This window comes from Sphaerodactylus townsendi, linkage group LG02, assembly GCF_021028975.2.
Source record: "Sphaerodactylus townsendi isolate TG3544 linkage group LG02, MPM_Stown_v2.3, whole genome shotgun sequence".
Taxonomy (NCBI): domain Eukaryota; kingdom Metazoa; phylum Chordata; class Lepidosauria; order Squamata; family Sphaerodactylidae; genus Sphaerodactylus; species Sphaerodactylus townsendi.
The window spans coordinates 159,848,837-159,863,732 of record NC_059426.1 but is presented as its reverse complement, the minus strand read 5'-3'; the positions used below and the strand labels follow the sequence as shown (position 1 = coordinate 159,863,732).

Here is a 14,896-nt window from a genome sequence, read left to right as displayed (position 1 = left end):
GACTAAACTGAGGCTATTGTATTTTTATCCCATTATAGAAGAAGAAGAAGAGTTTGGATTTATATCCCCCCTTTCTCTCCTGCAGGAGACTCAAAGGGGCTTGCAATCTCCTTTCCCTTCCCCCCTCACAACAAACACCCTGTGAGGTGGGTGGGGCTGAGAGAGCTCAGAAGAACAGTGAGTAGCCCAAGGTCACCCAGCTGGCGTGTGTGGGAGTGCCCAGGCTAATCTGAATTCCCCAGATAAGCCTCCACAGCTCAGGCGGCAGAGCTGGGAATCAAACCCGGTTCCTCCAGATTAAGTACACGAGCTCTTAACCTCCTACGCCACTGCTGCTCACTGCTGCTTATAAGAAGACAAGTCACTAGAAAAGACAAATAATGCTAGGGAAAGTTTTTAGGCAGCAGGGAAACAGGAAGACCCAAAAAATGAAGGACAGTGGAGAAAGCCAACAGGAAGAAAGTAGATTCCTTTAAAATGTGGTGCTGGAGGAGAATTTTACAAATACCACGGACCATCAAAAAGACAAATCAGTGGGTTCTAGATCAGCCCCACCCACCTCACAAGGTATCTGTTGTGGGGAGAGGAAGGGAAAAGTTTCTAAGCAGCTTTGAGACTCCTTATAGGAAAGAAAGGCAGGGTATAAAAATCCAAAACTCTTCTCTCTTGCCACCTTTGCCTTCTTCTCTACTTCAAAAAGGTGCTTTTTTTGTTAAAACAGTGCCAGTTCGCACATTTAAGGTTGTGCTGATGTTTACCTGTTTATTTATTTATTAACTCCTCTTATACAGCATCTTTCTTCCCCAAGCAGGTGCCAGTGATGATGAGAGCCGGCGCCAAAGAAAAGAGCCTCACTTTGAAAGCAAAGCTATAGACGAACAGGGATAAGAGGGGGAAATGTTTCATTTGAAATGAACAACTCTTATCATTCTAGTGTAAGTGTCACATTTTTGAAAGTTTATATACCAGTGTACAATTATTGTTCCAGTAGATAATAAGTGCTTGACAGAACTTGGTTACAATATTATTTTTATTTTTCCTTTAATGAACAGAAAAGGAATGTTATCATCATTAGAATTCTAAAGATTGAGAGAAAAAACAAAATTATACACATAATATGCAGGAATCTTAAAACACATACCCATATTGGCTATTTTTGATTTAAATTCTAACACTTTTAAATAGATTTATATAAAGCACTGAAGAATGATTAATGGTTGACCACCGATATAAACTTCTAGAGTTTTTCCACACAAAATGTACAAAAATATAAATCATAGTGACAAATTCTAATAATTTTACTTAATATAATAGTTCATTCTTCTGTTCCCCTTTCACAATTTTTTTGCAATATAATATATATTTTTTCAATTTAAGATATATCATAAAATTATTTTGCACCCATCATTTCAAGAATATTTTTCATACCTCACCATTATTCTTTTTGGGGGGAAGGGGGGGATAATATGCATAATATATTTTCCATTTGTCGTGAAATTCTTTGATTCACAAAGTTCCTTAGTTATGCCGCTGCTTTATAATAATATTTAATCTTTTATTAGTATGCACTGTCAGTTGAACATATGAAGCTTCCTTATACTGTGGCAGACCTTTCAGCTATCAAGGTCAGGACTGCCTACATCGATTAGAAGCAGCATTCCAAGATCTCAGACAGAGGCCTTTCACGTGACCTACTATGTGATCCTTTTAAAAGGAAATGTCAGAGGTGGAAGGAAATGAAAGTTTTCAGAATGCAAAGCAGATGCTTCACTGTAGAGCCATGGCCCCATAAATTCTGATGTTTTGGACTAGTTTCATTTTAATGCCAGAAAGAACTACTGTCATAAAATCTGCTGAATCCCAACAATTGCATTTGGAATGACTACATGTTACCCACAAGTCTATTTCCAGCTGAACCTTAAAGATAGTACAGTGTGGTCACACTGACGGAAACTGCATCTCAACAACACCAACTTAGAAGAAGAAGAGTTTGGATTTCCATACCTTTCCCCTTTGTCTCCTAGAAGGAGACTCAAGGGGGCTTATAAACTCCTTTCCCTTCCTCTCCACACAACCTAGGGGCATATCTTCAGAAAACGGCACCTGGTGCAAGCGCTCAAATTGTGCCCCCCAAAATATCTGGCCCTCATCTTTGAGATAAAGAAGCCCAGATACATCCACTTTTAGCAACCTGAATTTCCACTGATCTTTGGAGCCAGCTGCGGGGGAAGGTACGGCCCACTTCCAGCCCTCGTAAGAGCACCGCCACCTCGGGACCCCCCACCAAGCCATAACACCTTCTGTACATCTTTGCACAGGAGCTGCACAGCTGAGCTCAGCCTCTATCCTGTGGCGATGAGCACAGGAGAGAAAGCCCACGAAGGGGCAATGGGTGAGGCCTTCCACCATCACCTGCACTGAAGCTGGCCTCCTAGGATAGGCAGGAAAGTTCCATTCTGCCTTTAAAAATCTTTGTCCAGGTCCAACCCAGTTTGGAATTGATAGCAAACTTTCGCTCATGCAGAATACGTAATAATGTATGCAGTCTGAAGGAAGAATGCAGGAGCATAGAGGAGAGGATACGTAAAACACTGTTTTCACATTTACTTTTCAAGTTCTTATAATTGAGACAAGACCGCAAAATAGAATTGTAAGTACATTCACAATAAAAACCAAAGCAGTTAATTGGCAGAAAGGTTCACTACCTAATGAAAGAACAAAATATTTTTAAAAGCCACCTAGACTACAAAAATTAGCAAGGCTCACAACAGCATCAGAGGGGTGTTTTTTTCACGTGAGCAGTCACATCTTCAAGTTTTTGTTATTATACAAGTTTTAAAATATGTAATTTAAAAAAATATTTAAAACAAAAAAAAGGAAATTTTTACAACAAATATCCCTAAAAAGTTGGGGGAAAGCAAGAGAAAGATGACCTGTTTAGTTCAGAGATTCCCCACAACTAGAGTAATGCTGCTTTGAAGTATATAACCATTCTAATCATTTCCAGTTCAAATACGCCTCGCTAAGTATCAACACCCGTGAAGGAAGGGAATAGGATGTAATTAGTATCTGAAAATCAGATCGCTAACAGATATTATAGTGATACTGTAATTGTTATATTTTGACTTATGATTGTTGCTGTTTGCTATTTTATATTGTTATTGCTTTTTGCTGTTGCTTTTGTTGTTGTTCGCCGCCCTGAGCCCCTCGGGGGGGGGGAGGGGGCGGGATATACGTTAAATATGAAAATGGAAATGAAATATTTTAACCAGACTCTATAAAGTAAAAGAGGGGGCAGGGAAAGAAAGCACAGCTAATGCTAAACTCCAAAAGTTTACAAATTCACAAGTGTTCAGTTCTGCGACCCCTCAGTGGAAACTGTCGGTCTTCTATCTTCCTGGTTTTCCCTTATGCCCCCAGCAACTATTTTGACAAAATTTTATTCTGGGAAGAGGGTAAAGGTGAAATAGCTCCCTCTTGAATGAGCAAAATTCCACCAGTGGAAGAGGAAAATGGGAAACAATGCCCCCGCCCCACCACTGCAGACGTTCTGATCACAATGGCTACTACTCTCCACAAATCCCACAGTCTTAGGAGAAAACTTTTCTTGGGTAAGAAATGGCTGTTTGGAATAGGAGAAAGCAAGGAAGACCGGGGAATTCTTGTGTGGACCTCAAAGGGTCCTTGTGATATATCCAACCTATTAACCAGCATTGTCCAGCAATTCACCATATTGATCACATTTTACTAGTGAGTTTCTATTCATGTATAGGGATACTGAGTAATTCATATATAGCATGAATAAACTGTCTCACCACTAAGCTTACAGGTCTGCTAATCTTGGTTTCAGTGAGCTGAAAACCAACCCTATTTCCTCCAAGTCCATCAGTACACTTTTCATATGTATTTTAATCCTCTGAATCTCCCCCACCCCCTTTTGCAGATGTTCTTCTTTGGTAAACTCAATGGCGAGTGCAGGTGCCTTCCAGACTAACACATTTATATCATATTTAGGGCATCAGTAATCAAATCCTATAGGTGACATATGTAGAGCTTTGTCCTCCTGTCAGGAATTCAAGTGTAACCTAGATTTCCAACCTCGTATCATTTAAATTAGGAGTCTTTTTGCCACCCAAATGCACCTTGAATGGCTTTCTTTCTTGTTTCAGATAAGGGGAGAAGGGGAAAGCACTCATTATGATTATGTGTCAACATGCTTCATGCAAGTTCACATATTGTCCTATTCTTATTTGTGTTGCTTCTCAATGTTTCCTGAAAGTGGTAGGTATTGTAGATAGGGAATAGGCATCTGTTACTCTGGAACTATTTCTCATTTATCCAAATGAAGGAAGAAAAGATCTTCCATTTCCATTTGTTAGACAGTGTAAAAGCTGTAACTGAACTTAAAAACAGATTAATGAACAGTGATGATGGCATTCCAAAATCAATTTCTTATACTATGATATACCCAAAAGGATTTGGAGGATGGAGACCAGCACACAAGCATCACACCAGTGCATGAAGTCACTTTTGGTGAAAACCAAAAATGACATCATGGGGGGGGGGGGGAGAGAGAGAGAGAGAGAGAGAGAGAGAGAGAGAGAGAGAGAGAGAGAAATGTGTTTTTCTATTCCAGAGATGGTGAACTCTTATATCTCCAGATGTTATGGATTACAATACCCATCAGTTTCTTCCAGCATGTACAAATTGGCCATGCTGGAAGGGGCTGATGGGAATTGTAGTCCATAACATCTGGAGTGCCAAAGGTTCGCCACCACTGCTCTAACCTAACATCATGATGTTAGTTCCAGTTTTTGCTGGAACTGACATAATGCCCTGAAACAGTGCCACACGTTCACCCCATTTCTCCCCACACACATCACTGAGCTGCTGATGGGCTTCCCAGGAAGTCTCTTGCCATAGGTCTGGCATCCTGTCAGGAGGCCTGTTATTATGGGGATTTTGCTATTGCTGCTTTCTATATGCTGGGGGGTGGGGTGGGGATGGAATGGGTTAATTGCATTTCTAACTGACTTTCAACTGTCTTCTGTATGATGTTATACTGTACCAGGTGCTGCTCAAGGTCAGTGCCTGGCCATCTCGACTGTTATCTCTTTCACAGTTCCTTTTGGGCACGCTTTCCCAGGATGGGGGGTGCAAGTTGCTTTAATGACTGGGTTTTGCGCGTGCAAACGTCAGTTCTGGCATGACCAGAGAAGATCCTCAATACTCAATAAACTACTGTTTTTATATGGACCATGCCTTGGTGCTATTACACCTAGCCAGTAAATACTCAATCAATGCAGATAACAAACTCTACGCTGCCTTTATTGATTTAAAGGCTGCCTTTGACTCTGTGCCGAGAGTACTTCTCTGGGCAAAACTGGCTGCCCTCAACATTGATGCCAGACTCCTGTTCTTAATTAGGCAACTGCACACAAATACCAGTTGCCAGATCAAGTGTTCCCACGAAGGCCTTTTGACAGACAGTATTTCAATTTCCAAAGGGGTCAAACAGGGCTGCGTCTTGGCCCCCACTCTTTTCAATCTTTTTTTAAGTGACCTCCTCTCTGCTCTCTCAGCAGTGAACAGTCATGCCCCAAAAACTGGGTACATCCTATGTATCAATTCTGCTCTATGCAGATGATGCTGTCCTTCTCTCTCGATCCAGAGTTGGCCTCAGACACTTAATGAAGTGCTGTGTGGATTACTGTGAATCCAACAGAGAATGCATATGTACAGTGAGTTGATTCTGCCAATTTGCAGGTTGGAACCTGCAGAACACACTGCTCCAATGAGAGAAGTTGATGTGGCAGAGCACAAGGAGAGGAGGCAATACGGCAGATATGAGGGACCCAGAGGCATAGCTCCAAGGGGGGGGGGTGCATGATGCACGGGGCACACACTCCTGTGGAGGCGTGGTGCGGCATTCCGGGGTGGGGCGTGGCAGGGGCGGAGGATGCACCAGTGCACCAGGTGCTTTACCCCCTTCCTACGCCTCTGGAGGGGCATTTTTTGCGCTGAAAAAGCCCCCCTCGACTTATACACGAGTGAGGTGTATTTCAAACAATATTTAGGGTTTTTACTTTGTCGGCCTCCAGGGGGTGCAGTTTTTAGGCTAGCGGCACCAAAATTTCAGGGATTTTTCAAGAGACTCTCCTGATGATACCACCCGAGTTTGGTAAAGTTTGGTTCAGGGGGTCCAAAGTTATGGACCCCCAAAGTGGGTGCTCCCATCCCCCATTGTTTCCAATGGCAGCTAATAGTAGATGGGGCTACCCTTTTGAGGGTCCATAACTTTGGACCCCCTGAACCAAACTTCACCAAACCTGGGTGGTATCATCAAGAGGGTCTCCTAAAGATACTCTGAAATGTTGGTACTGCTAACATAAACATTCCTCCCCTGACCAAAAATCCAGTTTTGAAGGATTTTAACACTTGTGTTTTAGCTTGGTTGAGCTAAGGTTTTTGTACTTTTAAAGTTATTGTTGAGACCATATTGTTTTTGTTGACCCTCTTTTCCACTTACAGAGCTAGTTTACTGTTTTTCTTTGAAATAAATATTCAAAAACATTTAACCTACTGATGCCTCAATTAATGTAATTTTATTGGTATCTATTTTTATTTTTGAAATTTACCAGTAGCTGCTGCATTTCCCACCCTCGACTTATACGCGAGTCAATAAGTTTTCCCAGTTTTTTGTGGAAAAATTAGGTGCCTCGACTTATAAGCGGATCAACTTATACACGAGTATATATGGGTAGTTATTCCTTGAAATATTGCCAGCGAATTCACAAAAAGATAAATTGATTAAAGAGTGGCAAAGCCCAAGATTGCAGTTTCCCAGTTATCATACCTGAGCAAAAACTCCACTTGCTTTCCATTCCTACCATCAGATCCTCTGAAGATGCCAGCCACAGATGCAGGCGAAACGTCAGGAGAGAATACTGCTAGAACACGGCCATACAGCCTGGAAACCACACAGCACCCCAGTCCTAGATTGTTTTTAAATTGCAAACAGAAAACCAGACAGTATTGAATATAATTCTCAGGAGCTAATGTGATCTGGCATAAATGTAAAATATGTATGTTCTTCTCTGTGTGGTCAATGAGACAGGCTAAATTGGAATGTGAGAACTGTCTTCCTTTAGATCAAACAGCCGGTCGCGTCTATTTTCAAGAAACCACTGCGTTGCTAACAATATGAGAAGTATACCGCTTCAGAACATTTTTAAGTTAACAGGTCTGACAGACTTTGAAGCAACATCCTCCATGAATTTATGTAATCCTTTAAAAAAAAACAGTAATCTAAACTGTACTCTTTCTCATTGAAAGATGACAGGAGATTTGTGAATTAATCCGCCATTTCCTGGACCTTCTTTGTCTAGTGCCTTGGGGCAGAACTAGGTAAGCACTGGGACCCACACATACTCTAGAACAAAAAGATCTAGGAAATCTCCTGTCATCTTTTGTTGAGAAAGAGTACAGTAGCCAATACTATATTTGCCCAGTGAATTCGATCTCTTTAATATACCCTTTTGAGACATGGGTGCCTTGAAATGTATACTATATTCAAAATGTAGCCATATCACTTGCTACTGTAGACCTTGGGTATTTGCTCATATTTACTCTGGTTTTTCTCCTTGTGTCTTCCTGTGCGATCTTGCCTAGCATCAAAATGCAGATTCTTAGGCCTCACAACATAGGTGTGCTAACCACCAAGTGGGGCATGGAGATCTCCCAGAATTATAACTGATCACCACACTACAGAGATCCCTCCCCTTTTCCCACCCTCAAACATCCAGGAATTCCCCAACCCAGAGTTGGCAACCCTATAATCGTACAAGATTTTCCCCCCAACCTGCTTACCTTTGAAAGCTTCTCTTTATCAATTTGAATCTGATTGGCCAACCAAGCACTCCAACCAATAAAATTTCTTCTACTGAAACCTGTCCTTTCCTTCAGATTTAATCAACAACACAGGAAACATATTTCCTTAGCTTTCTTTAAATCCTTGTATGTTAAGGTCAAGCCACAGTTTTAATCTCTCATATTAATGCTAGGGCATTAGTCGATTTCATTACTGCCATTAGTTTTGTAGCTCTGTTCTGACTTCTGATCCTAGATACAAGGTCTTCAGGACCAACTGAATAATATTTATCCCACAAACAGCTCTTGGCAACCCAAGGCCTTTCATCACAATGCAATTATTTGCTTATATGATTATGTGCTTATATGTCATTTCCCTTTCCCTTATATGCTTCTAGCAATGACTAATATTTTTCTTTCTAAGAAGGCTTGCTGCTGCCCCTCAATGGCCACTTGTATAATAGTGGGATCAATTTCCATCTTCACACATAATGGAGCAGCAGCTATGAAAATGTAAGGAGTACACAAAACTGAGCCCCTGATAATTTTAGCATGCATAATAAGAAACAGAGAATAAACACAATAATTTAGCATCAACAGAAAAAATGCCTTCTATGGTATACATTATTTGCTGGATATTATTATCCCATTCTTATTGCATTGTTTTCTACTCTGTCAATTCCATTCTCTGCACTACAGCGTGGCAGGGTGGTTAAGAATGGCAGGATTCTAATATGGAGAACTGGGTTTGATTCCACACTCCTCCACATGAGCGGCAGACTCTTATCTGGTGAACCGGATTGGTTTCCCCACTCTTACACATGAAGTCTGCTGAGTGACCTTGGGCCAGTCATGGTTCTCGCAGAACTGTCTCAGCTCCACCTACCTCACAAAGTGTCTGTAGTGAGGAAAGGAAGAGAAGGAGTTTGTAAGCTGCTCTGAGACTCCTTGCAGGAGAAAAAGGAAGGGTATAAATCCAAATTCTTCTAATTTTTGAAATCCTAGCCCTATCGCTTTGCTCATTATATCTCTCATGCTATTTGTCTGCATTGTTTTATACCATTTAATATTCCATGAGTCTCAGCGAGGAAGCAGGGCTATGAAGCTAAACAGAAAAATAAATTATTCTTTGCTTTATTTATTTATTTATTTATTTACTTACTTACTTACTTACTTACTTACTTACTTACTTACTTACCGCCCTCCCCAGAAGGGCTCAGGGTGGTGAACATGAATATACAAATAGAGCACAAATAAAATCAATAAATCTCAAATCGTTAAATAAATCATAGTAAATGGCTCTATAGTCTTTGAATCATTAAAACCCCATTAAAAGCAGCGTGTTAATATCAAATACAATAAATAATACAAGTGGCGACCTACTAACCAATCCCCTAAAAGAGGGGAGGGACGGCAGGATCCACAGATGTTAATGGGGGGGCATCAGCGGCCAGCCTCCCCAAAGGCCTGGCGGAACAGCTCAGTCTTGCAGGCCCTGCGGAACTCATTGAGATCCCGCAGGGCCCGCACCGCTGGAGGGAGAGCGTTCCACCAGGCGGGGGCCAGAGCTGTAAAGGCTCTGGCCCGGGTAGAGGCTAGCCGCATCATGGAGGGGCCAGGGAGCACCAGCAAATTGGCCTCTGCAGAGCGCAGAGGCCGGTTCGGGACATATGGGGCAAGACGGTCCCGCAGGTACGGAGGTCCCAGACCGCGCAAGGCCTTAAAGGTTAGCACCAACACCTTGAAAATGATTCGGAATTCTATTGGTAACCAATGCAGACGGCATAACACAGGTGAGATGTGGTCTCTTTAAGAAAAGTCTTTTGAACAAGTGGGAAGAGATCCAAAATCAGATAATACCTCTTGTTATTTCACAATGTGTGATCCTGTCTGCCTTCAGATATCACACTATGATAAGGCTTGCTTGCAGGGATGAATTTGCAATTGATGTTAGCTTCATATGCCAGCTTTCAAATGCCGACCTGGATAGCCCAGGCAAGCCTGATCTTGTCAATTTGGATTGGGGATTACCGGGGAAATCCAAAGTCACGACTCAGTGGCAGGCAATTGCAAACCACCTCAATGTAAAAAAAAAATAGAATCTTTCAAATGTCTCTTTTATACTATGGATCGTTTTCAGCAAAGCAAACATATAACTGAATTTCTCTCACACACAGATCCACAGAAGAGGCAAAATTACCTGCTTTTGCTTAGAGGCCTAATTCATATAATATTTATGTGGCACAGATGCTGCAGCAATACCACATCCCTGTGCACGGCTTCTGTGCCATATCAGCAATACATGAAAAATTGTGCTTGGGTCAACATGCCTACTTTATGATAACTGCTGATGCCGGCATTAAACCATCATAGATAAGCACTTTTTTGTGATATTTGCAGTACAACAGTAACATATGAAGCAGGCCCCAGCTATGACACATCTATCGTTGCCTTTTCCTCTTTGATTTAAAAAACCCCATCCAAATATACTTTGTATATTTTTAAGCACCAAAAATGCAACTTAGGTTCCCATTCATTAAAGTTAGTTGCCATTAAGTCCATTAAAAAAAATGGGGCCTGAACTAATCGGTAATAATTTTTCCAATTGATTTCACTGGTAATTATTGGCAACATGTTTCAACTGATTAGGGTCAAACAACTCCTAGCTAGAAACAAGTTTAAATGACTGCTAGATATTATGTTCTCAGCGGGCGAGAAACATTTTCTTCTTTGTCTCATTATATTTTGGTATAACTGCACTGGGAACAAACTAATTGAATTACCCTGCAAAGAGCCCTCTGAATCACTTAAGGCTGTAACATATAAAGGAGAGGACGATCCACTATCATTATGCCCTATCTGTTGGCAGAAACGTTTTTTCTCTCTGCTCCACTCTTTTTCTCTCTCTCTCTGGGTATTTTAACCCTAAGCCTCAGGAAGATTTCCTAGAAAGCTAACTGTGATTTGGAGATTTGTGATTAATCCCATGAGGGGAGAAATGAGACTGCATATACCAAGTAGGTCTAGCAAACAGGCATACCAAACTTCCCCAGACAGAATGTAATCTATGATCCCTGATAACATGAAAAAGCTAAGGAAAAACTTATCCTCCAATTCCCAAGGCCTGCAGAGGTCAGCTGAAACTTTTTTTTAATTTATCTGATTAATTTCTAGGCCGCCCTTCCCCCTCTGAGCACAGGCGACTTCCAACCATATACAATAGTTCAACAGTTCACTTTTAAAAACCATTTAGGATGGAATTGGGCATATACAACAAGAACTTCAAACAATAACAAAAGGAAAAGGGGAAGGGGAAGGGGAAGGAAAGGGAGGCAAGCCGGATGAAAATCATTGGTGCCCTCAACCAAAGACCTGACGGAATAGCTCCATCTTACAAAGCAAACCCTGTGGTAAGTCCTCCAGGGTCCTGGTCTCATTTGACAGAGCATTGCACCAGGCTGGAGCCAGAGCTGGAAAAACCCTACCCCAGGTTGAGGACACCTGGATAGCTTTAGGGCCAGGGACCACCAACAAGTTGTTGTTTGCAGAGTGCAGTACATATGTGATGAGGCAGTCCTGGATGCACGCAAACCTAGCTTGTTGCTTTGTATGCACACACACATACGCCTCCTTCTCCTCCCCTCTTCTCCCATCATGCAAACATCTCAGTTAGAATCTAACTCCAGCAACCTGTACCATTGCCAACCTCCAGGTGGGGCCTGGAGTTCCCCAAGAATTGCAAGTGACCCCCAGATTGCAGAGCTCCATTTCCCAGCAAATGGCAGGTTCCAGGGGTGGATTCCCTGGCATCACCTCCCTGCTTCATTCCTTCCCCGCTCCAAACTCTGCCTTTCCTAGGCTCCAGCACAAATTTCCAGGAATTTATCAACTCAGAGCTGGGAATCCCAGTAATTCCTAAATGTACAAATGCAGAAATTAATGTTAGTGTTACTTTCATAAACCAGGATTCTACACTTGGATTTAATGCTGGTTTATAATCCAGTTTGAGTATGGGAGGAAGTAACTCCAGCAAATCTGTATTTGTAAACCATAACCAACTACAGTTAATTCCTAACAGAATTATCCATGCAAGAAGGAAAGGGGCAGGGTAGGGTTGCCAGCCGCCAGGTGGTAGTTGGCGAGTTCTCGCTATTACAGGGGTGTGCAACTCTGGCGCTTCAGCTGTTCATGGACTACAATTCCCATCAGCCCCTGCTGGCATGGCCTTGGCCCTTGGCCCATCAGCAGGGGCTGATGGGAATTGTAGTTTATGAACAGCTGAAGCGCCAGAGTTGGACATCCCTACGCTATTATAACTGATCTTCAGGTGACAAAGATCAGTTTCCTTGGAGAAAAAGGCCACTTTGGAAGGTGGACTCTATGGAATTATGCCCCACTGAAGTTCCCCTTCTCTTGAACCCTGCCCTCCTCAGGCTCTATCCTCAAAATCTCCAGGTATTTCCAAACACAGAACTGGCAACCCTAGGGCAAAGGAAGAAGAAAGACATGAGTACAACATGGCCTCAAGCCACATCTGTGCACATTCAGGCTTAATGTTCTTTAAAGCGACCTCTGAATGTATCATGAATAATCAAGGCTATTGCCTGATCTTATGAGCCATCACGCAAGAGTGTAAGCTTATGGAGTTTAGCAACAACAAAAAACAGCAGGGTGACATATTACAAGTCAAATTACACTTCTTTAGAATTATGGTTCTGGGAAGGAAGGAAGGAAGGAAGGAAGGAAGGAAGGAAGGAAGGAAGGAAGGAAGGAAGGAAGGAAGGAAGGAAGGAAGGAAGGAAGGAAGGAAGGAAGGAAGGAAGGAAGGAAGGAAGGAAGGAAGGAAGGAAGGAAGGAAGGAAGGAAGGAAGGAAGGAAGGAAGGAAGGAAGGAAGGAAGGAAGGAAGGAAGGAAGGAAGCTAGCTAGCTTGAGGTCTACAGATAAAAAAATTCTTTCTATCAGCTCATTCACAGGAAGCAACAATGTGAGCTCAAGACTTGAAGCTAAGCTAATAACTACAAAGGCAGAATACATTACTACCTATTTAAACTTACTTAAGCATTGCATCTTTTCATAGTGCTATTAGTATAGCTATGTTGCATACGTTCTTTTTTACTTTATTCTATTTTAGACTTATGCCCCATTACTCCTCTAGGTCATAGGGCTTGGGGAGGTTCACAAAATTCAATAAATCTATCAATAAAGATAAAACTTATAATAAAACTTCAAATACAATCTGTAAGATAGTACCCTAGCTCAGGCATCAGAATAAAACAGGACCATTTGGCACCTGACAAGCAATATCCCAGACTGCTGTAAAAAAAAAAAGACCGCAATGCTAATAGGCAGAACACTTGGTGGAACAACTACATCTTCCAGGCCCTACAGAATCTAGAAAGATCCCACAGGGCCCAGATGTCACCTGGCATGAAGTTTCAACAGGAAGGGGCCACTCTTGAAAAATCTCTTGCCCTCATTGAGGACAGTCAAACCACAGCCACCAGAAGACCACTAGGTTATTCAGATCGCACACGCAGGTTCAAGGACGTCAGTGCAACCCGGAGCTGCTGTCTAGAGAAGTAGTTTGGAGAAAACAGTACCTCTGCTGTGTAACTACACAGGCAAGACATTTCCCTTCTGAACTCTGGCGTGGTATACAAAAATGACAGACAAGGAAAATGACAATGGGTTTGAGCTAGAATTGAGTCCAGAGGTACTTTAAAGACCACCAAGATTTTCACGGCGTAAGCTTTCGACAGCCAACGCTTCTTTTGTCAGATGAGTTTAAACCAATGAAGCAAGAATGAAGAAAGCAGCTGTTAGAGGCAGGCAGCAGGCCCAGAAATCAGCGCAAGTCACAGAAGCCCGGCAGGACTCAACTTAATCCTGCTTATGAAACCACACAGATTCTAAAACAGCTGACGGGTTGGGATTGATGGTGCACATCAGACCACAGCTGATGGCCAACGCTGCTTTAGATGGTGGATCAAGGGACCTTCTGGCTCCAGTGGATTCCCAAGGAGAGCTATGCATGAAGACCAGAGCCAATAACAAACAAAAAACATACGTGAAACATCCCCAACTCAATACACTCAACACGCTGTGGACAGGAAGGAAGGCAAAGAATTCTATTTAAACAGAATGGTTTCAAAGCTTACCGCTCACCCATGCCACTGTGCCAATTCGCGCAGTACCGGTTCACATGTTGTCACCATCTTTGTTACCTGATCGAGAACACTTAATCTTCCAGCCAAATTATAAGTGAACTGTGTGTTTACACAGCAGGGAGTAGAGTCCCGTGCCAAGAAGTTTCTTCCCAGGGTTTGTCTGGCATGCCCTTTTCTCTCCACCCCTCGCAACGATTTGTCTGCCAGACCTTATTCTCCTCCCACATTGTGCCAGTTATGTTACGTGCTCATTTGATGAAATATTATATTGGAGATTGTCCTCTCTAGCGTGTGTTTTTTTTTAGCTTCACAGACTTCTCTGCCAAAAAAAATAAAAAAATAAAAACCTCACAGGGAACTCTCCAAGCAAAAATGTTCATTAGTGTGAAGAAAACAACAAAACCCACAAACCAGATGCTTCCTGGGTGCACAATGACACCAGAACAGATACAGACGGCAGCAGAAAGACCAGCTTGGCTGACATACAGCTACGAAGGCTGAGAAGCCCTTCAGGCAATCATTTCCAGTTTTGCAGGCTGAACGTGCGTTTCCTGTAACTTTTGTCAATCATACAACTCTTGCCAAGGATCCAGGAGTGTTTTCAGCTTCGTTAGATACTGTTTGGATCAGCTTCCACTTTTTGCACAAGTTTGAATCAAGTGGATCACTGTCACTTGGTGATGGTAACAGCAGAAAATAAAGTTCCAGTAGAACCAATGACACACAAATCTTCATACAAAATTCAGAACTCTCTGAATTCAGAGTTCTCTAAATTCTCTGAAGTTTCCTATGAGATTCACTGCTGGTAGAAGACTAGCCTTTTGCAGACAACCTATCCACATGCTGACTCATTGCACAG

General features: G+C 42.2%; 1 protein-coding gene across 3 annotated transcripts in view; it reads right to left on the bottom strand.

Moving 5' to 3' along the window:
- EVL (Enah/Vasp-like) overlaps positions 1-14,896 on the bottom strand; it is a 225,227-nt gene that overhangs the window by 202,079 nt on the left and 8,252 nt on the right. The window contains exon 1 of one of the 3 annotated variants that reach the window (XM_048485384.1): positions 14,029-14,134. The exons of 1 other annotated variant lie outside the window; for it this stretch is intronic. In XM_048485384.1, the coding sequence (XP_048341341.1) occupies positions 14,029-14,039 (11 nt within the window). In that variant the 5' untranslated portion in view covers positions 14,040-14,134. Of the gene's footprint in view, positions 1-14,028; positions 14,135-14,896 lie in introns of those variants that run through there. One more of the 3 variants, XM_048485382.1, reaches the window with a different exon arrangement.